Source organism: Buteo buteo, chromosome 1, assembly GCF_964188355.1.
Source record: "Buteo buteo chromosome 1, bButBut1.hap1.1, whole genome shotgun sequence".
Lineage (NCBI taxonomy): Eukaryota > Metazoa > Chordata > Aves > Accipitriformes > Accipitridae > Buteo > Buteo buteo.
Genome location: NC_134171.1, coordinates 84,045,017 through 84,067,704, shown reverse-complemented (window position 1 = coordinate 84,067,704; position 22,688 = coordinate 84,045,017). Strand labels below are relative to the sequence as shown.

The 22,688-nt window shown below is 46.7% G+C and overlaps 2 protein-coding genes across 9 annotated transcripts in view; one reads left to right on the top strand and one right to left on the bottom strand.

Annotated features, from left to right (window-relative positions):
- The first annotated feature begins 854 nt into the window (after nt 1-854).
- GRSF1 (G-rich RNA sequence binding factor 1) lies at nt 855-10,600 on the top strand. The gene is made up of 10 exons (XM_075039249.1): nt 855-1,066; nt 1,471-1,615; nt 2,524-2,679; nt 3,044-3,184; nt 4,678-4,807; nt 7,389-7,549; nt 7,702-7,826; nt 8,535-8,670; nt 8,884-8,967; nt 10,468-10,600. The coding sequence occupies exons 1-9, from the start codon at nt 878-880 to the stop codon at nt 8,940-8,942; spliced, it is 1,242 nt and encodes a 413-aa protein (XP_074895350.1). The 5' UTR covers nt 855-877; the 3' UTR covers nt 8,943-8,967; nt 10,468-10,600.
- Nucleotides 10,601-10,931: 331 nt separating this feature from the next.
- The window catches only part of RUFY3 (RUN and FYVE domain containing 3), a 58,427-nt gene continuing 46,670 nt past the window's right edge, over nt 10,932-22,688 (bottom strand). For 2 of the 8 annotated variants that reach the window (XM_075039156.1, XM_075039176.1), the window contains exons 13-18: nt 22,537-22,656; nt 19,419-19,521; nt 17,527-17,606; nt 16,161-16,188; nt 15,149-15,223; nt 10,932-13,500 (exon numbers count right to left, since the gene is read on the bottom strand). In XM_075039156.1, coding sequence (XP_074895257.1) covers nt 13,357-13,500; nt 15,149-15,223; nt 16,161-16,188; nt 17,527-17,606; nt 19,419-19,521; nt 22,537-22,656 — 550 coding nt within the window. In that variant the 3' untranslated portion in view covers nt 10,932-13,356. Of the gene's footprint in view, nt 13,501-15,148; nt 15,224-16,159; nt 16,189-17,526; nt 17,607-19,418; nt 19,522-21,724; nt 22,677-22,688 lie in introns of those variants that run through there. The other 6 variants (XM_075039166.1, XR_012652087.1, XM_075039187.1 and 3 more) reach the window with 6 other exon arrangements.

Sequence of the window (22,688 nt, the reverse complement as noted above, 5' to 3'; positions counted from 1 at the left end):
TGGCTTCCTCCACTGTCGGGGTGGGTTTTTTTGGCTTTTCTCTTCCTGCTCACTTTGCTTGATCCTAAAAATTTTTCTTCTGGGTTCAGCATGACCTGCTTTCCCCACGTGTGCGCTTACAAGAAGCCGATGCCGGCTCTTTCCCGTGTATCCCTCTTGGACGCGGCAGTAGCAGCAGGACTGTTTTACCATCAGATCGTCCTCGCAAACAGGTTCATCCAGTGCTGCCTGCCTCTGCTCTGTAAGACTGCCAAGCTAGGATGGCAGCGAGGGGGAGAAAATCAGCTCTATTCTAAAAGTCCACAGGGAAGGGGCGTAAAAGGGTTGTCGCGCTTGAGCCTGACTTAAAACTTTACGTTGCAACCATACTGTGGGGTCTTTTCCATCCTGTTTCGTTTGATACAACAAAATTACATATGTATATATAAAAACGTTAGCGGTGACAGAAAGTCTAACCGAGCTTAAGCCACCCATAACTTGCCGTGGCTCCCTGAACCACGCTTCCCTCTCCACCTGCGGCATCTCGCCCCGTCCCGCCTAACGCCCCGTTCCCCGCAGAGCCCGAACGCCCTCTCCTCGGCACCACAGCCGACCGGACAGCCCCGCTGGGGACGCCGCTTCGCCTCCTCCTTTCCCGCCTACAGCTCTCCCACTCGAGAGGAAGAAGAAGCAGGAGCAGCAGCCCCCGCCGCCCGGACAAGGGGGTGAGTAGCGGTCGCCCTGCCCGGAGACCGCCAAGCGGCGGGCACCCCCCGGCTTCCCCCCGGCCCTCCCAAGCCCCGACGGCCCCCGCAGCCCAACCCTTCCCCGGGCCGCGGAGCCCCCGGCACCGCCGGCGCCTCCTGGGAAGGGGAGGCGGAGCCCCCGCCCGTCGCCCATGGCCGCCGCCGCAGCGCGTCGCGGCCTGTCCGCCCTGCTGCTCGGCCGCCGCCCGCCGCTCCCGCCCTGGTTGCGCCCTCCGCCCGCCCGCAGCCTCCTCACAGCCGCCGCCGTCCCCCTCGGGTCGGCGCCGGGCGCGCCGCGGGCTCTCCCTCCGCTCTGCGCTGCCGTCCGCAGCTACAGTCAGGTAGGAGCCGGCGGGGACGCACATCTAAAATGGCGGCGGCAGGCGGGCCGTGAGGGGAGACGGAGGGGAGCGACCCCGCCGGGCGGGAAGGAAGGAAGGAAGAAGGAGGGGGATCGCGGCCGCGGCCTGCGACCTTGCGCCGGCATCGGGCCGCCCCGGCACGGCGGGGCGACGGCGACCCCTCAGCGGGGCCGGAGGGGCGGCGGGGCGCCCCGCGTCCCCATCCCCCGCCGGCGGGGAGGCGGCTGGCTTTGCCCCGGCTCCTCGCCGTCCTCTGCCTCCCCCCGCCGCGCAAGGCCGCGTTAGCATTGCACTAAAAAGCCGAAGGTACCGCTGCGGAAAGCTGCGTGCTTCCACTTTTTAATTCGGGCGGGGGGGGCTTTTTCTTTTCGTTTCGGTGACAGGTCACAGATGCGCCGTCGGAGGAAGGTCACCTCTCAGAGCAGGAACCCGAGTCACCCAAGGCAGAAAACGACAATGTCTTCCTCGTCAGGGCGCAAGGATTCCCCTTCTCGTGCACCGAGGAAGACGTGCTTACCTTTTTTGATAGTAAGGGACTTAATTTTCCTGCTTAACTCTTTGGTGTGGCATTACTGAACCCTGTAGTTAATGATTAGTTAACAGAAAGAAAATTTAAAGACCGCTAGTAAGAGAAAGATGAGTTTTTAATATTGCTGCAAAATTATTCACGATTTACACATACCAAACAAATAATCAACTTCCAAACTGCTAGACAACGACGAAAAACTCAACCTTATGGCATTTGACATTAAACTGAGCAAGTCTTTCCCTTCTGAGTCGGTATATCCACAGTGAAGGCACTCCAGTTCAAAGTGGTTCCTTTAAAGACCATTATGGTTGCCTTTTTCCCTAACTCCCCTCTTTTAAACAGACTGGAGTGGTTTTTACTTACTAGTTTAAATGTCAGTGTCACTTTCTGAGCCTACTTAAAATAGGCTTGTGCATACCTTTGCAGGGCTGATTCCTCCATACTGTAATATCATGATGCATCCTTTCAGAGTGGAGTAGACTGTCTGATCCAAGTTTTTAAATGGTTTAATAACCTGCCGAACTAAATTAAGTCAGTTTGAAGTCCTAGGGGAAAGGAACGTAGAGCAGGCAGAGTATAGCTATAGAGACCGAAAGGCTGTAGCATTTGTTCTTGATTTCGGATAGCTCAGAAACAAGTCTACCAACAATTTGAGAATGTACGTTACCCAGTTACACATCTGTGGAAGCTAATGGATGTCAGATGAGTTTCTTATCTGTGACAAGCATTGTGCGTTAACAGTTAAGGTTAGAAATAGGAGTTTCTTATCCTCTGCTTGAAGACAGTGTTTTGCACTGCTGAGGGGGATAGCTCTACGCAGAATATTCCGTTTTCATCTGCGATCAAAAGAACCCCATGTTTGATGCAGTTGCATATGTTTCTGTATCGTGTGTTCCTTGATTTCTAGGCTGTAGAATTCGAAACGGTGAGAACGGCATACACTTCCTCTTAAACAGGGATGGGAGACGCAGGGGGGATGCCTTGATCGAGCTGGAGTCAAAAGCCGATGTCCAGAGAGCCTTGGAAAAGCACCTGAGGTATATGGGCCCACGCTACGTGAAAGGTGCGTTTCAAATGGCGTAAGTTAACTTTGGAAGAAAACTCATGATGAAGTGAATAAGAACTGCTTGAATAATGAAGCGGGCTGGTGCAAGGGGGGGGCAGCACGGAGACCTGCAAGATGTAGAACAGAACAACAAATTAGCCAGCAAGGCACCATTAAGCCAAAGCTTTTGAGGCTGGACAGGAAAAGCCAAGTGGCTTGTGCAGCAAGGGGCACCATTGCAGGACCAAAAAGTACGGGGTGGGGGAAGAAACATTATGAAGTTTTGCAGGGGAGAAGGAGTCTGCCTTAGAAGAATGCCTGCAGAGTGTCACCTTCTGAGTACCATGAGGGAAAATACGTTTTGTGCCTGTTTTCCTTGCAGTTTTTGAAGTACACGATAGTGACGTAGAGGGCTTACTACAAAGTCTGCGGGATGAGTCACAAGCCATAAATGACGGAGTTGTACTACTCAGAGGCCTTCCATTCAGCTCCACTGAGGAGGATATTGAAGATTTTTTTGCAGGTAACTCAGCCTAATCTGTGCTCTTCAGTTACAAGGTGTTTACTTCTTGAAGGTGATGCTTAGATAGGCTGTTGTTCCTCTAACCAAGAAAAGCAAAAGCACATACAGCCTTGAACAGTGTAAGGAGTTGCTGTCCCCCTGCAGCTAGAAGCAACTAAAGCTTCATGAACAAGCTTTTGGCCGCAAGGTTTTCTTGCACCTTTGACTTTCTGCATGTCTAACCTACGATCAGTTCTTGCAGCACTCTTTTTTGGGGCCAGTGGAAGGAAAGAGAGGAACCTAAATCCTATTATCTGTAACTGGAGTGCTACCAGTGCATAAGTTGGCAGAGTTGAGAAGGGCAAAAAGGCCTGTATGATAGTTACAGTACAAGTGAACACAGTATGGGTATTCACATCTGTATAATCATGACAGTTAGACCACATATGCCAGTTAAAACTGTTAAAAGCAGGGGTTAGTTGTTGGGTTTTTTTTTGTTTTTTTTTTTTGTTACTGGTTTGTTCGTGGTTGAGAAAGTTACCCGCACCAGTTCTCAGCTGAGCAAGTACTGCACAGTGTGTGTGCGTACACTCGTGTCCCACCTTCAGTGCTAGAGTAATCCAGGTGGTTGCTGCCTGCATTCATTAGAAAGGAAGCCTTTCTAGGTTTTGCAAAATAAATTGACACTTCGTTAGGTAAAGCTTAAGTTGTAGACTAAACTAAAACCAGTTTTTCGCCCCGAACTTCTTCCGCTCCAGGTAGGCGTGCACGGAGTCCTGTAACACTAAGGCTCATAATAACCAACATCATGCCAAAAGCAAAGGCCACAGCTAGTAAATTTTTCAGTTGATAACCAATAGCTCAATACGTTTAAAAGCATCTAGTAGCAGAGTTATCATAATGGGATGACTAGGGCAGCATTGTGGAGCAAGCATTTCTGTTTCTTCAGCAGCTTGGGGAGACCCTTTGAGAAAGTAACAAGGTGCAAAGAGGTACACAAAAGCATTCATGAAAAAAAAGAAAAGTGTAGCAGCCCAGACTTGTTTGCGCTCTGTATCGTGTCAGATATAACTATTTATTAGATTACAGGCTCCCCAATAAGATATTATAGAGCACAAAAATTGAAATTCAGTGAATTTGACCTGGGTTTTAAAGGGCTGCGAAAAAAATTACCATAACAATAAGAGAAAATTTCAAGAACGTTTGTGCTCTGGATCTCCTTGTTATCTAGAACTTGGATCCAATTATTATTTTAATAGTTACTTGAAGCCTCAAGTCGACTCATTATTGGTAGTTAAGCCTTCTGTGAAAACTAACTTAAAGCAAATAAATTGGAGTTTAAAAAAAAGATTTAAAAAACAGGTATGTAGGCCAGCATTAGCAGTTTTTCCAGAACTATTTAACTGTCCGGTTAGCTTGTCAAAAAACAGAGAAGTAAGGAAAAAGATGTCTCTCTGAGCTGTGGCAGAAGTTCCTGACAATGTAAATGCCTTTTTCTCCCCACCCTTCTGTAGGTTTGAAAATAACTGATATAGCTTTCATTTACCGGGGAGAAAGAAGAACAGGAGAAGCTTTTGTGCAGTTCGCAGCTCCTGAAATGGCAGCTAAAGCTCTGTTACGACACAGGGAATATATGGGAAGTAGGTAGGTACTTCACTGGGGTTCACAAGGGTAGAAGAACGTGGTATGAAGCATGCTGTGTGATTTATGGCTTGCTTCTTACCAGGTGAAACAGCTAATTTCAGGCTTACTCACATTATTTTTAAGGAAGCTTCTGCCTTTATTAACCTTAAAACATAGATCTCTGACTTCAGATTGAAATTTCAGTAGAAATCATAGCTAAACCTTTCTCATTGTGGTGTCAGACTGTAACTTTGTGGCTTAAAACATTTCATTTTTTTAATAGCAGCCTCTGAAATACTCCGTAATCCAAGTTTTACCTCCTCTGGTGATGTTTTCTTTAGAACCTTGACAAAACTGGAGAAAAAATAGATGAAGCCTTTTGTAGGCTTCTGTGCACCGCAGAGGCACCTTCAGCACTTGTAGCTTGGGGGAATTTGGGCCTCTCAGAAAAAGTCTCAGATCTTTTAAAGTATTCCTGAAGGCAGCCTCATCCCAACAAAAATGGGGTGATGACATTCAGAGCAGGAACACCAGATAGACACCACCTGCCCCGTCACAAGCGCTCAGGGATCCTGCATGTCCCACAGACCAGGTTCCCTGGTGCTTTCCGCAATTTTGGCAACCCTCACCCTTCCCCTCAGCCCCATATCAGGCACGGTCAGCGTCTCCACTTGGAGAGCGTGTTGTACAAAGCACCGCTTACCACTCGGCTCTGGCTCGAATCCATTCCCAGTGATGACTGCTGGCCAGCCCCGTACAATTGTCCACCTCTTTGGTAACCACATCCACCTGGGCTGTCCTCCTTCCTCAGGAATTCATGTTTAAGCATTTTCTTCTGGAGCACTGAGCCCTATGCCACACACTTACCTCACAACAGCCTCTCTTTTCTCAAGCAGAAACATTTACCACTTTTTCCCAGAATCATAGAATCATTTAGATTGGAAAAGACCTTTAAGATCATCAAGTGCCTCACTAAACCATGCCCCTGAGCACATGGCTTTTAAATACCTCCAGAGCTGCACTCAGGAGGAAAAAAAAAACAAAACCCAAACAACCAAGTTGATTTTACCCTGCTGAGATTTCTGTTTTTTCCTTAATAACCCACTAAGTTCTTTTTCTGAACACCAGATAACAAAAGACTTCACCAAACCTTACCACTTCTCCTACACAACACCTACTTTCCTTCTTTTGTTGCCTTATTTCCTGTTCCCAATCTACGTGTCCTTGTGTTTGTCCCGCCATATTAAAAGAAAACAGCTGCTCTGTAGGTGTGCCCAATAATTGAAATAGCTAACACACTTCCCTACCCTCCCGTAGAGATTAATTAATTCTCAATCTGCCATTAATTTTTTATTTGTCACAATTGAACAAGAGCCAATCTGACTCACCCACCTGAGCTCATATACCTCTGTTTCTGTGTGATTAGCCAAGAAATTGAGTGGTTTCCAAAACTGCTGTCAACTTGCTGTGGTTCATTCTTCCTTGGCTGTCAATTTTATCCAGAAATGGCTTTCAGCTGTGCGCAGTACTGAGCGTGGGTTCTTGGGGGCTGAGCTGTAAACTCTGTCAGCCTGTGTGTGGGGTTATTTCCCTTACTCTGGCTGCTCTCTTCAGCACGGAGGGAAGCCTCCTCACTTGGATGTCCGTGTTCTCTTCTTCATCGCTTTATTCCTTCAGTGCTGTGGAAATCACCTAATACAACACTGCTCGTTAAATTTGTGAGAGGCCCAGCTGGTACTGTTGCCAGCTCTCTGAAAGATTAGCACAGGCAGCTCTGAGTTAAGAGGTTCTGGGGCAGATAGCTAGAAACATAAGGCATTATAATTTTATACTTTGACTAAACCTGTGAATAAGGGTTTGATGTTTTTTTTTCCCTTTCTGTGGTGTAAGTGGGATCTTGCTAGAGTCCCTTAATGTTGCATGACATCCATATTGGTGTGTTATACCCACAACTTTCACACATACCTTGTTACATTTCATGCCATCAATTTCATAGCCATCTATAAAATCTTACATCTCCAGTAAAGTCTTTAATATGACCCTGTGCATCTTGTGGGTCTGCCTATTCCAGTAATCTGTTTTGGGGTTGGGTGGATTTTTTTTTTGATTTGGGGTTTGTAGAAATTGGAAAGTGCAGTTTGCAGAGGTGCAGTGAGTAGAAAACAGCCTCAGATACAGGGCTGCTCAAAAGGATGCATACTACTGGAAGAAATGGAAAACATGTTTCAGAGGAGGTAAACCTGTATTTTTGCAACAAAACAGAATTTTGGCTTGTAAGTGATTGGTATTACTTCTACAAGAAATTAGTGTAAGGCTGTAAACTAAAGCCTTTGTCCAGACCAGACTGGTCATCTGTCTCACACTAGGTGGGTTTATACAGGAGAGTGGCTGTCACTGCAAGTTGAAAAGGACTTTCATAAACATAAGTGTGCAACTGAAGTGAATTAATTCTTCAAAACCATTGCATGCCATACCGTGGCTCTCACACCCAGTATGTGAGCAGAGCTGAGAGAGGAGAACGTCCTGAAAGTACTTTCTCAAAACCTTGAGTTCTCTGCGGAGGTGCAAGATGTGCCATGTAATCTTTTCCTTTGAATTCTAGATATATAGAAGTGTATGTAAGCAGAAAGCATCACATGCAAAGGCATGTGTCTTACGACAGGCAGATGGTGACCTACCCCAAAGTAAGAAGAGAACAAGAATTAATCTTTGAAGAAAGGGGATTCAGCAACATGGGAGGTTCCGATGCTGAAAGAGAAAATAGTGAGTCCCTCCCTGTTGTGCGTGTTCGTTGAGGCCCCTTCATTTTACCCTGATTGTCTGCTGTGAGCGTGACCCCAGCTGTCTACAGCTGTCACATGAGGGAGGTGATAATTGCAAGCATTAATGATTTTTTTTTTTCTTCCATTCCACAGAATTATGCAGGGAAGGAGCAGAGAGCTCCAGACAGGTTGTAGAATCTGGTAATATCTCATCACCACTGCACTTTGTCCACATGAGGGGTTTTCCTGCCCAAGCTAGTGCCCAAGACATAATAAATGTGAGTAACAGTAGCACTATGAATGAAATTCAGTTGTCATTACCAATGCAAACCCTTGATTAATTGTTACAGCTGATGTGACTTCACATTTTTATCTGTGTTAATCCTCAGTGCTGCCTGCCTTCAGGCTGAATGCATTTGGACACTTGAGCTTGCTCAGGGTTACAGGCTCCCTAGGGCAGCCATGGACTCATGGGCACAACTGTGATATGCTCACCTCCATAAATAAGAATGGATTAAAGCTTGCTGGGCTGTCTTATCATCTGTCTTTTTGACTCAAGTAGTCACTTATAATCTTAGCTAGATTTCACAGTAGCTGATTGTACAAAAATGAATTTCAGAACCTTCTTAGTATCAATTTTACTTCATTTTTAGTAGTATACAGCATTGCAGAACAAACGTACCTGTACTTAATGACTTGATGTCTACAGAACATGTGTCCTGTGGGAGGATTTTTGTTCCTGTCAAGAATTACTCTGCCAGGAGCTCAGAGAGGGTGGGAGGCTGCGCACGATGGGACGGGTGACTTGGGTGTGCCTCAGCTGCACCCAGACACAGAAGGGGAGCCTTTTGCTACTCAGGAGCTCAGACTCCCCCATAGCTGGACAGGCTTTATGAGTAAAACCATCAATTTTCTCACTAATAGTGTGCGTTACTGTTCTGTTGTTTGTTTCTCACCAAACTCTCTTTTGTTTTCCTCCATTTCAGTTTTTTGCTCCGCTGAAGCCCACAAGGATTATGGTAGAATACAACTCCCATGGAGATGCCACAGGAGAAGCGGACGTGCATTTTGAGAGCCATGAGGACGCAGTCGCTGCAATGGCTAAGGAGGGGTCACAGCTGCGTAAGTAACGAGGAGGGGATCTTAGAACCCCAAGACTCGGCTCCTTGGCTATTTTGGCACAGCTTGTCCCGCTACCGTTAACATCCTGTGCAAAAGGATCATCTTAAAAGTCAATTTCCAAATTACCATATTGTGACATTGGCTTTGCGCAAAGAAAAAAAAGTAACGCATGCAAGTCGCTGAACACAGACCACCTCTCACGTTGCTCCGCAGAGTGCAGCACCATTGAGCTATTCCTGAATGAACATCCAAAGGCAAAAGACAACTGCTAGCGACAGTGGCACGGTCTCAGCTATGGTAAGTGCATCCTTCTTTGTTGTTCCTGTTCCATTTTTAGCAACATGCACCTCAGGCTTACTATTTCTGATACTTGGGATTTCAACTAGCTTAAAGGGTAAAATTTAGAGTGGCTAAAGAGGATCATCGCAGCTCATGTGAGGTCAGGCATCAAGCCTGGACCCTCTGCCTTGCGAATCCAGAGTCCACAGGATCAAAGTCCTGTAGCAAAGGGGCAGCAGCTCCTTTCTGAGGTTACAGCCGCAGCCAGCAGAGAGTGCAGCGCCGCCCAGATGCTGCACAGCTACGCAGCAACTTACCCTTTCACAGCTGAGACCTGCTGGTGTGTGCAAGAGAGGGTTTTTTTTTCTTTTCCTCCCTTTAAAACTCTGTGCCTGTGATTGATTAAAGGTTCTGATGGGATTGTATTCCCTAGCACAGAAGATGAAACATAGCTAAACATTTTCCACAGCTGTGGATTAACAGTAATTGGTCTTTTGGCTGAGGGAATGTTACTTAAAATTACAGAGAACGGAGTGTGACAAAGTAACATTCTTCAGTTTATTTTTTTTTTTTTTTAATCCATCCACTCTTTCAAAAGCAGGCCAGGAGCCTGGCTAAGTGTGGTAGTCAGCATGGTTTCAATGCAAACAGCTTGTAATGTTTTTCACAATGTTAACTTGAGGGGAGAGGTGTGTCCTGTAGTGGGGCAGTTTTTGCTTTTTTTTCCTTGCACAGAAAGTGTGGGTATCTCCTTGCCATTTACAAAAAACACCTGCAGGCTGTGTTGGATGCTAGCAGGATGGAGGTGGCCCTCCTGCAGTGGTGGGCGCACCATGGCCTGGCAGTTTTTGCAGCTGAAACATCATCAGGTCACACTCTTTCCTGAAAACCCAAGACAGCCCCCCCGCTGCAAAAGAGGGGTTTTCCAGGTCTACAACCCTGCGGGGGAATGTTTGTACCAGGAAAGAAGTGTCCTGTGACCTTTCTGGAAGGCCCTGGCCAGCCTGTAACACTTCCATGAGCTCCCTTCTGAAACCAGGGGGGTGGTGGTCACTGCTCCCCAAGGTCCTGGCCCCCCCAGCTGCAGCAAGGAGGGCAATCCCCACCCCCAGTACCCTACAGCTCTGGATTTTTAATCAGGTCTTTGATAAGCTCTTGCGGCAGATTAAAGCAGCGCACCTAGCTGCCACCTGCATCCCACACGGCCTCCCTGCCACCGGAACATCCAGAAGTTTCTGGCCTCTGCGCTGGGACTTGGCCCCAGCAGAATTAAACACCTCCCCACCCCGTGTAGGGGTGTGTGTGTGTTGTGCAGCCCTGCATGGAAATGCCTCACCCAGCGTAGCTGGTTTTGTCATCTTACCTTTTTTGGTGAGATCTTTCAGTATTGCCAAATCCAACTATTCTGTTACTGGAGACAATAATTCACAATAAAATGCAGTGGTGTATAGGAAAACGGGAAAGCAGTAAGCTGCAGCAAGGTAGTGATTTTTCTTTTTCCTCCTCTTTTCTTTTTAGGCCAAAGCGAACACATTCCGTGGGTATGAGCATAAAGATCCAAGTACAAGTGTCGCTGCTCAGTAACAAGGATAAACTGTATAAAACCTAGTTTAGTGCTGTGTAAAAGCATGTAATAAATTGTGTTGACATACTGTGGAAAGATTGTCTGTTGCAAAAGCAGAAGCAGCTGTACTGCAGGAATGGCAGCTGCTGCAGGATGGAGCAGTTCTAGTCTCCAGCTGCGTAATGGTGTACAAAGCATTAATAAACCACCAGTATTCGCAATTAATAAAACCAGAGCAATTTAAGACCCTCACACACAGAAGTCAGCAGGCGCGCCGTGTAGTATAGCCAATACCTCATCCCTCCTACCACGCTTCTCTCAATCTGCGTAAGCATCTGTCATCTATTACTGGTTTTGAAACACTTTCATACGCGTAGCCAAAGCAGAATGGGATGGAAAGACCACTCAGGACACGGGATACAGATAATCCAAGTTTTTATTATTGTGTGGAACAAAATTAAGATCCACAGAACTGCCCTCCGCTCCCCACAATCCAAAAGTCCAGGCGTCAACCCACACTCTAGCATTACAAGCAGTACCTGAGCAAACGTGCCTTGAACATTTGCAGCATCACGAAGCGTAACACGCAGTACTTGCAGGCAGAGACATTCACTGCAGTCTGAGGCAGCAGGAAAGAGGCAAGTGCTGACACAGAGAGCTGGCAGCGAGCACAGTCTCGCTCTGACCTTTCTAAATGCCAGTTTCCGTTTCAGCCGCCAGAGCTGCGTTCTGAAGGGGTGGGATATTTTCACCCTCCTCCCTGCTCGTTCGTAAGGATCTCGCGTGACTTCCGAGGACCTGCTCAAGAGCTGTCCTGCTTTTCACATGAACAACAGGCACAGCCATCGCTTCCAACAAGCAGAGTGGCAGCCGCTCCTGCCGGGATGGTCAAGAGCTGGGTACAGGTCACAAATAAGCTGTCGCTTTGGAACTGCAAAATGCTGGATATACCTGCATTAAAATAATTTACAGTAAAGGCCCTGCTTCCAGTTTAATCCTCTAAGGTGGGAATTGCTTGGGTCTCACTTTCTCTTTGTGGGATGAGTCACGCTGGGTTTGGATGCTGGAATGTGAAAGCTCACAGATGTGTACAGGATGTACCCAAAAAAGCCCCACTAAATCCAGTGTCTTCTCCATTCACCTCTGGTGTCTCAGCCCATCAGAGCAGTGTGCCCACACCCAAGTTCTAGGCTTTTCATATTTCAACGCTGTTTACAGCTAGAAATCTACTTTAAGGGATAGCAGCAAGGAAACATCTCTGGTAAACACCACGAGGAGAAAAAAATAAACCCCAAAAACTATTTAAAGTTGCCCCCCCCGTGAAGCGCTCTGGCTCTGAAGGGCACCGAGAGGAGCTGGAAAACTTGGGTGGCTGAACATGCCAAGGCCTAGAGGGAACTAGAGGAGAGTAATTCCTGGTACAAACTAGCACCAGCCACGTAAATAGCCTCAGCTCTGACACGCTTTTTAATGCGGTTCCAGCCAGTCTAATGAATAGAAAATCCCCTCTGAGGAATTAAACCACTAACCCCTAATAAAATCTGTACAAAACCAAATGCATTTGTCACATATAAATACATTGGTTTTCTGTGGAGTACAAAACATTCTGTGGTCTTAAAGACTGAAGTAGGCTTCCAGTATAAAACAGACCAAACACTACTATGACATGCTACGTGCTTCATGAGGAAGCCACTACCGCTTTTTGGAGTAACATAAAACTCCTTGAGGTAACAGCAACAAATAATGATGTAGCATGAACAGTGAAACCTCTTTAAACTATGTTTCAAATTAGAATTTCTAGTAGGTGAAAAGCATTCCAATTTCATCTCACTTTCATTTTGATCTAACAAAAAAAAAAAAAGTGAAACGCCAGGTTTATTACAATGACTTTTCCACGTGCACAAGGGGGAGAGGTGGATCGAAGTGGCCCTAAACCTTCTGTGTCATGGTGAGGATTTGGTATCTAAATACTTGGGAATCCAGTTCGTCCCGTCACCACAGCAAGATGGGAAGTACAGTTACACCCTTAGCTTTGGCCACCGTCGCGTGGTCACGAAGTCACAGTGAGGGTCTCTGAGAGGAACGTCAGAGATGCCTTACGGCACTTTTGTGCCTGATCAGTGCAGGTCGTCAGTTCTCGCATTGTGCGTGCCTCAAAACCACCTACACCCCCCCCCCACCCCAGCCCCTAAAACACCGAAGGAGAACTTTCACAGCTTTGTTTGGTTTTTAGATACTGATATGCACAGCAAGCCCACGGCCGGAGGGCTGAGCCAAAGAAACGAAGCTAGAAGGTGTTTATTGGCCTCTTACCTGGCCGCCTTACGCAGGCACTGATGCAGCACGGCTGAGCCAGATTGTCAAAGGCAACCGGGAAAGGGGAAATGGTACTTCCAGTGCAGCCAGACATGAGGATTAAAAATGCTCCCGTTCTGCTTTCAGTGAGCCTGTGCTTAGCAGCAGCATGCTTTCACCCCACACGCTCGAGGACGAGAACGTTCCCGACTTGCACGCACACGTACACAGCTCTTTTTTTGGGTGGGGGCTCTCTGTTCTCACTGTGCCCCGAGGCTGCTCGGGCACACCTTGGGGCTACTTCACGCGACATTCCCAAAGCAGTTGTCCCCAGCACAAGCTCAGGTCTGAGAGCAGGCAGATTTTTGTACGGGGAAGGCTCAGGCTGTTGTTTTAGTCACAAGAGACTGTAAACACCACGAAGCTGCTTCCCCTCTGACCTCCAAACAACACAGGCAAGTGTCTTCTCTTCACATTCCCCCCCAAGAACTCCAGAAACCGTCATCAGCTACAACCATTTTTTGTCACCTCTCTCTGCAACCCGTCCCCTACAAGGGACTTATTGAATACTGCTGGATGAGCTGCTTGTGACAGGGATTGCAGACGCGCTCAGGGTTAATGCTAGACGGGAGAGGCAGCTCATTCGCTGAACAGGCTTCGCAGAAGATGCCACCGCAGTTCTTGCAGATGTTCTGCAATGCAGGAAGAGCACAGAGAAATTAAGAAGATGCTCAAGACACAAGCAACACAAAGAAATTTACTCTCATTAACATTCAGTCAACCCAAATCCTCTGCTGGGCTAAAGATGCTCCAAAACTCCACTCTTGTCCCCTCTGAAGACCCTAAGTTTGCTCCTGGGCTCAGGACCACTTCATTGCAAAGCTCCTTAGGTCAAATGAGAGTAGGTGAAGGCTTATAATAAAGCAGGTCAGAGTTACCAATAACGAACCATTCGAGTTTTAATTGGCTCATTCTGCTAGAGCATTTTGTCACAAGAGGTGCACGTGTGTATTTTGTAGCCATATAATACACTGGAACAACAAGTCTCACCCCAGATGAGTATTTAAATGTGCACATGCATTTGGAAACGTGTCAAAGTCAGATACAAAGCTTGCAGCATTTGCTTTGCTTTGAACTCACATGTTTTCTCAAGATAAACACAGGGGAGCGGGAACGCCTAGAAACCCTACACAGAGTTCCCACATGCGTAACAGGAGAGGTTCATGGGTTGATTGGGGGGGCAATTGGGGGCCCCCCTCACTGCCTGTTCTAAGCATCATGGTACGGCAGCGCTGGGGAGGAGAGGGCTGGCTCCTGACCACGTCGAGGAACGCCGTCTTTGCCGGCGCTGCGGCACAGGCTGGCTTGGGAGCAGCAATTCACTCTGGCAAAAATTGCCAATTGCCAGACCCGTCTCTGTGCCAGGCAGAACTGCAAACCCAGCTGCAGCTGGGAGACCCGGCCCGGAGGAGCAGCAACTCATCACCCGTCATTTGGGCAGACACAGCCTCTCTGCATGAGCCTGAAAGTTTCCTGGTCAGGTAAAGCCTCGCTGTGCTGCACAGTACCCCCCAAAAAAATTTCACAAGACCTATGTGGAATCAAGATACTGGTTCACCTTTAACCAGGTGCGGAGGGCAGAGCCCTGCGTGCCTCGTACGGCGCAGACGGCCATCCTGGCACCGCCCGAAAGGACTCTTCCCTGCTCACTTTTGGTTCAGGTCTTGGCACACCAGCTAGGGGAAAACACAACCCGACATCGCCTTCCAGCTCTCCCTAAAGTACTTGCACCAGTGTGACCAGGACGCCTGCTGCACAGACAGCAGTTTTATCAGCACCTTGACTCGTTTCCTTGCAACCTGCTCCTGAGGATCAGTGGAGGAAAGTATCTGGATGAAGGCAGCATTCCCACTGAACACCCTTTTCGGTAACTCTCTTGTAATCCCTCTAGATTCAGACTGTAAAGCAGTGAGGAAAGCAAGAGGAGCTTAGCCACAAAAAAAGAATAAAAAATAAAGAAAAAAAGGCAAGGTGGCTTAAGTGGAGAAATAACAAACAAGTGTCAACACCTCCTATTCTCACTTCTGATTGATCCCAGAAAAAAAACCCCACTTAGCTAAAAAGGGAAGAAGCTGCTAAGGGGAAGGGAAACCGAACCACAGAACACAGAGCAGGGTGGGGAACCCTCAAGCGACCACTGATTAACAAGTTTACTTTAAGGGTAAAGTGGACTTCAAAAAAGGGCTCATTTCTTTGTCCCAAGTCACCAGTAGGAAACCTGTGCTATTCGAAAATGAAAATCAGAGGAAACGCACATTCACCACAAGTCCTCGCAGTTACCTTTTTTTTGCCTCGGCTGCCTTCTTCCTGGCAGAGCTGGCAGATCTCAGTGTTTCCAAGTCCTGACAGCTGTTCCTAAACCCCAAGTAAAAACCAAGATATTCTGCTTTACATGGCACCTGTATTAGAGCTCCGTGGCTGGTCTGCATCTTACAACAGGGAGGAAGTTTTCACATGCTTGTGTTTTTAACCCCTCTCTATTCACAGCACGCGGCGCGGTCGCACAGGACCACCGTGCATTTGCAGGATGATCTACAGTCGTGGTGGCTACACCACGGGGCGGACGGGGGAGCACAGCACGGCTGCCTGAACCGAGAACCACGCAGCTCGATTTTCAGGCTGAGACCAAGGCTGCTGGCCCAGCAACAAGGCAGGAACTAAACATCTTTCTCACTGTGAAAAAGCTGACAGATGTAGAAATTGCCAGTAGACAGGACGCAAGGCGAGTGTTGCAGAATCTCATTGACAGTTAGGGATCTAGCCGTGCTTTGCCGGGCACCCGGGGGAGAAAGAATGGATTCTGGTCAACTTGACGTATGTGAAAAAAAACCCAAAACAAACCAACTGACCAAAACAACCCCTCCCTCGAGCCTACAGAGCAACCGGCAAAACACTAGCCCAGACCAAGGAGGTTAAACACTGCCATTTTCACCAACACTAAATTATATTATGCTTCCATTGCTCTTTTTAGACAACCTAACCCAGGCAAGGCAGGGGCAAAGGAATAATAAAAGGGGTTAATACTAGTTTAACAAACTATCTGCTTGTGCTGAGGAGGTAAAAAGAACTCATGTAGGTGCAGGAGTGCCAGCTTTTCTAATGAGGTAAGCAGTGCTTTTTCCACTAGGGAGCAATTGCTGCTATGGAGTCTACAGACAAATCCTGCCACCAAGGCACAACCCGAAGGACAAACTTCAGGGTATTTGGGCAAGGAAGATGCTGCAGCAACACAGGAGCTCCCCTCAGTTCCCTTGCCCTTCAGTATTTCAATGTAAGAAAAACAATTACCAACCTGCTCTTCCTGCGTGCCGCTCAGTAACCTACAAGAGAAGAACACTGTCACTTGGAGTTGGCACTTCGGTCACCTCATCATTTAAGAAAAACATCTGGTTCTTCAAAAAATTATCAGAAAATTCCCTCATCCTGTTTTTCAAATCCCACCCATGCAGATTTTTGGTTTTGTTTCTTCAAAACCACGCTGCCAAGTCTGGTCGCATGAGAGATGAGATGTTCATAAGCTTTGTCAAATAGTGAAGCAAAGAGGCCGTATGTGACTGGTGCTGTTTAGACATCCAGCACTCCTGGCTAAATGGGAAGAGCAGAAGAAAAACTTGTAAAATGCCTTCAGAAGAGCAGAGGAAAGGGAGCATGAACATAGAAAAGACTGTTTAGATGGTACAAGCACAGTTTAAACTAGCTTTAAACACGTTACTGCAAAACATTTGATCCCCTACAACAGACGTGTTTTGAGGCCTTCCAGACAAATCAGCAGCCTGACGCTTGCACTGCTTAAACACTCAAGGTGAAACAGGGATAAAAAGCATCTAAGGCCTGGAAGGTTTTTAATATCTGGTAGAGCAGAGTTGAATTGAGCTGATGCTATTTTTGAAGACAATACTTTTCTGATTAACTTTATATTGGCATTCAGCGCACTGTGTCAGAGCACTGCGCTTTTTCACTGACATTCAGAGTACTTCAAATAGGCTGTTACCATCCCTGAGCAAAGTCCTCATTACAGAGCTGTTCCCTGGGGCTTCTAAAACATCCTTTCACATTTAAAACCAAATCTGAAACTTAGCTTTCAAATACTAAGCAAATCCTACAACAAGAATCCTCCTCTGTAATATTCAGCTTAGAAACATGCTACCTGAACTACATTTTTATACAACCATCTTCTTGAAATATTATTTCAAGTTCTCTTTCTCCAACAGCTTCTATTCTTTTCCAGAAGCTGCTGTTTATTAGCTCCAAATGCCATTGATCCACCAACCCTTCTCCTTTCCCTCACCAACAAAGATAACTTCTTTGGAGATGAGTACCAAAGGTCCAGGCCTCTGCAACACTTGGCTTATGAAGGTTCACTGAGTAAGAAAAATTAGTAAACAGCAGATTTATATAGAAACACATTCAAAGGTAAATGGGGGGACAGAGAGAGCTTTTCAGATCCAGAAACACTGGTGGCAAGCAGTAGAACCTCCTTCTTCCCTTTGAGAGCTATGAAAAAGCAGCAAAGAGACCTCAACAAACGGCACAAGGTTGAAAATCTTTCTAGAAAGGAAAGTTGCACCATCCCAAACTTCCCGTCAGCCAAGAAATTAGAGAAGGGGAAGGAGGACTTAGAAAAGAAGGCAAAAAATGAGATTTCTTTTCTTCCGTACTTGTGTGGCAGGACACTGTTCTCCTCTCTTAGCGGCTGTTTCAGTTTAGCTTTTTCTTCCTGGATTTTGAGCTTCCCATCCTGCCAAAAGGAAACATTTACCCATCAGTCAAACTATATGAAGACTCCAGTTTCACCCCTGCTACACTGCAAAGGAAGACTTTACATTGCTATTTCAGGAATACTGATCGGCACCTCCTTGGCACAGAGGTGTATCTGGACACGTGAAAGCATACAAACACCAGTCCGCCCCAGGAGCAGCTCTACATGCTTTCCTTTTGCTGTGAACAAAAAATTGATGTCACATTTTAGAGATGGACTCTTAAACATGTCCAACAACCTCCTTTTACTAGAAGATACAAGAAACTTCACAGTCACCCTTTTTTATTTAACAGCAGAGATTGAAAAGGTAGACAGGCTGAATAAGCTTTTTAAAGACTGATCAGCAAGACAAATCCGCTCAGCTAAGAAAGGAAACAAATCCTCCCCTCCTCCCCAGCTAAGACCCGGGTCGTAGCGTGAGACACAAATGTGCGTAACGCCAACTGAAACGCGACTGTCAAAAACCAGCCTCCCGCCTGCGTGGTAAGTGCTGGCAGAATCACCCATGCGTGTGTTGCTCTCGAGTTGTGACTACCATCTCAGCGGAGCTCCTAAAATTTCTGCAAATGCAAACTTCCACTGGATCAAGCACCACCTACAAGTTTTGTGGCAAAAGAAAAGTCCATTCTGAAATCGCTTTTTTGCACGTTGGCCCATTTGTTCCTACTGCGCCACTCATGTCACAGCGCTTGCCTACGAAGCAAAGGAGGATAACCCCACACAGTGACCTGGTCTCAAACCCAGGGACAGGACGTCAACTAAGTAGCTATTCTGCCTTCCAGAGAGCTAACCAACTTTTGCTTTAAAGATCAGACTAAGCAGTTTTGGGTTTGGGGGTTTCTTGTTTTCATTTTTACTGGCCAACTGTGTCGCACTTAGTTCCCAATTCCTTCTACTGGATTATAGCTGTTCTGTTACAGCAAATGTGACTTTTTGACAAATGACTCATGATGCGTAAATACCTTCACTGAAATTAGGTGTAATAGTGGTTAAAAAAAAAAAATAAATTGAACCATTCAAGCACCCCAGGCCAGCTCAGCAAAGGCCACTCTCACGTGGAGCAGCACACATGAGAACTGTGGAAACAACTTCTCTTACTTCACAGCTCTCAGTTACAAGTTTTGTTCTCCAAAGCAACTGTTTTACTGCCAGTTCCCAGCAAAAGAGCCTGTTTCATTATACAGAAAAGGCTGCAGAGCAGATTTTCACTTTCAAAGGCAAATTTACTGCTAAAAAGGGAGTTTCACTTGGGGGCTACGAGTTTGACTCTCGGGATGAATGCTGCTCTTTACTTGAAAAAACACTGAATTCACTGATGCGCAGCACTAGAAGAGCACTGCAAGTGATTTGTGATGCCGTCGAGAGATTATTTTGTCTTCCAAGTTTTACTATTTACCTCTTTCGGGAAAATTTCCCTTATTATGATGCAAAAAATAAAAACGATCAAGTTTGCTTCTCATAAGATGTAACATGTACCGTATCTCTCCTGCTGTATTACATTTGGTTTTATTAAACTAGTAGAGGAAAACCACAATCACAGTCAAGATTTTGTCAGGCACCCAGCTTGGAAGATGAAACCAATGTTCTGCAATGAAGTGTAACGCTTGCAATATTTTTGTGAGGCTCAACTCAATAAACTGCCTATTTCGCATGTGTAAAAAAAAGTTCCAAAGCTCATTTTGTTGGGGCACGTTAACAATATACATTTGTTGCCTAATAAAGCTCAGGAAAAGCAAAAGAGCAAAATGAAACTATACTTCAAATGCAAGCCAAGAATAAAAGTCGTGTTACCTGTCTTAGCCAATTCTTTGCACCTTTCTTGTTTTCTTGGCTGCGTTGGTGACTGTGTGACCATCTGTCTCTTTCCCGCTTCAGTTCTAGTTCAAGGTGGCTCCTAGAACATCGAGGTGGAATTGTGAAAAAAGGCTATGGTTTCCTTAACACTTGACATGGAGAGCTAATGAACTATTTAACCCTCTCTTTACACTAAAGCAACTGAGCCCCAACTCAAGAGCTGAAAACCGCTTCTTTGAATAAAAAGTTGCCTCGCAGTGTGTTAAGCCATAATATGTCAGCATGGAAAAATCTAGAAGTTCTTCATCTAATTCTAGCATGATTTTAGAGGAAATAAACCTGTTGACTATCCCTGCAAGTCCTTAAAAAATACTTCATTATTCATCTAATACAGAACTGTGGATTAGTGCCCTGTTCAAAAAGACATTATTCTTCAGCACGTCAACTGCTACAGGACAGGCTGTGAAACCAAAGCCGACGTCCTTGACCACCTCCCGAAGCCATCCACACAGGATGGATGGGACCGTTCCTCCCCGAGAGCTGCAGCAATTCTTCTGACGCCTCACCTGAAAGCGGGGCTTGGCCCTTGCGAAGCAACCGAGGGCTCCTCGCCGTGAGTACTCTGCAGCCTGCCCTGCTGCTGACGCTGGCTGAGCAACAGCACATCAGCAGGTCAGGATGCGGGCTTGGGCAGGCGAGACGAGCCCAGTGGGCTGAAAACAGGACGCGTATGCTGTTTTACGGACTGCCATCAACTCCCTGGTCTAGCCTAACCTGTAAAGAAGGGATGGCACATGCTCCTTCAAGACTGCTAAGCAGTCAGGCCGCTGATCCGCACCGGTACCGCGGCTTAGGGTTTTGTGTCAGTCCCGCGCGGCACGTGCTGCGGTACATCGAGCCGGAGGGAACAAAGACACGGCTGAGCGCAGCACATGCATATTCGGGAGGACTGCTAATCAGCAGGTCAAGGACATCTGAGGTCCCTGACGCAGCCCGAAGCAGGCTGAAGAGAAGCACGGCTCTAAATCTAGCTGCGGGTCGCAGAGCCTTTGCTCTGAGCCACCAGAAAGCTCAACGCCTCCACGACGGCAGCCTGCCTGCACACAACAGCAACAAAGCTCTTGGGGCACGTGGACCGTCAGGGACTGAAGCGCTAGAAACGCCGTCTTCTGAAAGCATTAAGGGTAAAATACAATAGCTGCCGTAGGGAACGACCCCTGCCCCAAAATCAAAGCCTAGAAACCGCATACCTCCCAGTAAAAGTAGCGGCAAGACTTGTACTTGGTAAAGTCCTTATGTACTTTATGTACATAAAACGTTCAGAATCCTCACTGCTATTAAACCTGCCATTATCCATTAATACCTTGTTAGTCCCCACACCGCTCCAACAGTTTTTTAAATAACTTGTTATGGCTACAGCCTCGTTAACTACATAGCCTAACTGAAGTGAGTAAAGCTGGTAGAGTCTTAGATCTAGAAACTAATACTTGCCCATGTTGACATTTAAAAACAAACCAAGCGAGGGAATTCTTCTTTGTAACTGGATTTAAAACCGACACCCCCATGAACACAAAAAGCCATGTCTCCTCTTAAAGGAATATAATTCAAGCAAGACTACCCACCACTCACTGCGGCACCCACCAATAACTCACTGCTTGAGAAACTCAGTTAAATAAAGCAGTACAGCCTCCCGGTAAAGGAGATTCAATCATTTTCACACTGTCATCTCGATTTACCTTGAGCGAGAAAGGAATCAGATAAAGTCCAACTGATGCAAAAATAGACCAATTTCCTCCCCAGGTAGCTACACTAAGTAAGTTAAACTGACTCAGTGTAAGGTGCATATGCAGAGAAGCTGCATTCCCCCTTTATACCCAAGAACACTGCTAAGCTCACCCATGCACACCCAGGACCTTGCACGGATTTCTGATGAAAGCCATTTGCTGGTTTGCTGGGTAGCCTCTGCAACTTTTTGAAAAAGGAAACAAAAAGCTGTGCCAAGAGGGGAGGAGGGGACAGAATAAATAAATAAAAAAAAGCATCCAGCAATGCTTCCACACAATTCATCTCAGTGACCTTGCAACAAACCAAGGATGCGTCACGGCTGCAGGAGAGATGCTCTTCTATTTTAAGATAAGAGGATTTCTCTGTTTTCCTGATACTGGTAAACTGATGACACTGCAGAGGAAAATATCGTAGCTCTCGCCAAGTTCTCTACACTTGGCTTCCAACTTTTTGGTCACCTCCCAGCAAAACTCAGACCAGTTTCAAGTGAGGAAAAAAAAAATAAAGAAACAACTCACAGCACTAGTTGCCAGACTGACAACCAGGATTGCTCCCCTTGCTCCAGACTCTTCAGCGTTAACTCTAGGCAAAGACTTAGCTGCTACATCCCTGCCGATGAGCAGCAAATTGTTTGCTTTTAGCGTTAGCTTTAGATTCCAAATGATGCTATTACAGTGGAAAGTCTGATGCAACGCTAGCCTTTGGAGAGGTCGGCGTTGCCGTCAGAGACCTGACTGCGCTCTGAAGCACACATCCAGCTAACTCTCATTCCCTAGAGCAGGCTAACCTACAACACGACCTTAGTGCAGACTGAGGATCCATCCAGCGTCCCAAACAAGTTTTGCAGCTTGTGGTGATCCCTGTCCTCCTGCATCTCCAGCACTGCCGGTTTTCAAACGAGATGATTATCGGCAGATGCCCAACAAATCTAACCGCAGTGCAGAAAGCCCCCACGGGCATTTCCATGTTCAGAAAAATATCCTGACGTTTCATTTCCACCCAAGAGTTATTCAGCTGCCTGCTTCTGGTATTCCACTGCCACATAAGGTTGACACTTTTGCTGGTGGTTTCCGCTGACCACGTAGCTCTTTTGCATTTTCTTCCAATCCAGTTTTTCAAGTTGTAACTTGAAAAAGACATGCATGTTAAAAAGATTTGCCATCTGACAAAGCATTTCACCTCCCCAGAGTTAATGCCTGCCTGGCACCTAACACACCACTTGTCTCTCTCCGCCTCCAACCCCCTACCTCCTTTTGCCATCGCCCTGCCTGCTTTCTACTAGACACGGTAAGAACAGCCCAGAAAATAGATTAGAAAAGGATCTCTTCACCGCTGCCTGGAGAGCTCTTCCACTTCTAGCTGGAGGCTGTTGATTTTGTCCCCAAACTCCTGCTTGAAGAGACGGTTGTCCTGCTGGGCCAACTGACGGTCCTTCTCTGCCTGTCGCAATCTGGATTTGAGCCACATGAACTTGTGATAAAA

Excerpts from the sequence above, each read along its gene's own strand:
- GRSF1 (XM_075039249.1), top strand. The coding sequence starts at position 878 with ATGGCCGCCGCCGCAGCGCGTCGCGGCCTGTCCGCCCTGCTGCTCGGC. Across the intron at positions 7,827-8,534 it reads GTGCCCAAGACATAATAAAT|TTTTTTGCTCCGCTGAAGCC; the intron begins GTGAGTAACAGT and ends CCTCCATTTCAG. Across the intron at positions 8,671-8,883 it reads TAAGGAGGGGTCACAGCTGC|AGTGCAGCACCATTGAGCTA; the intron begins GTAAGTAACGAG and ends GTTGCTCCGCAG.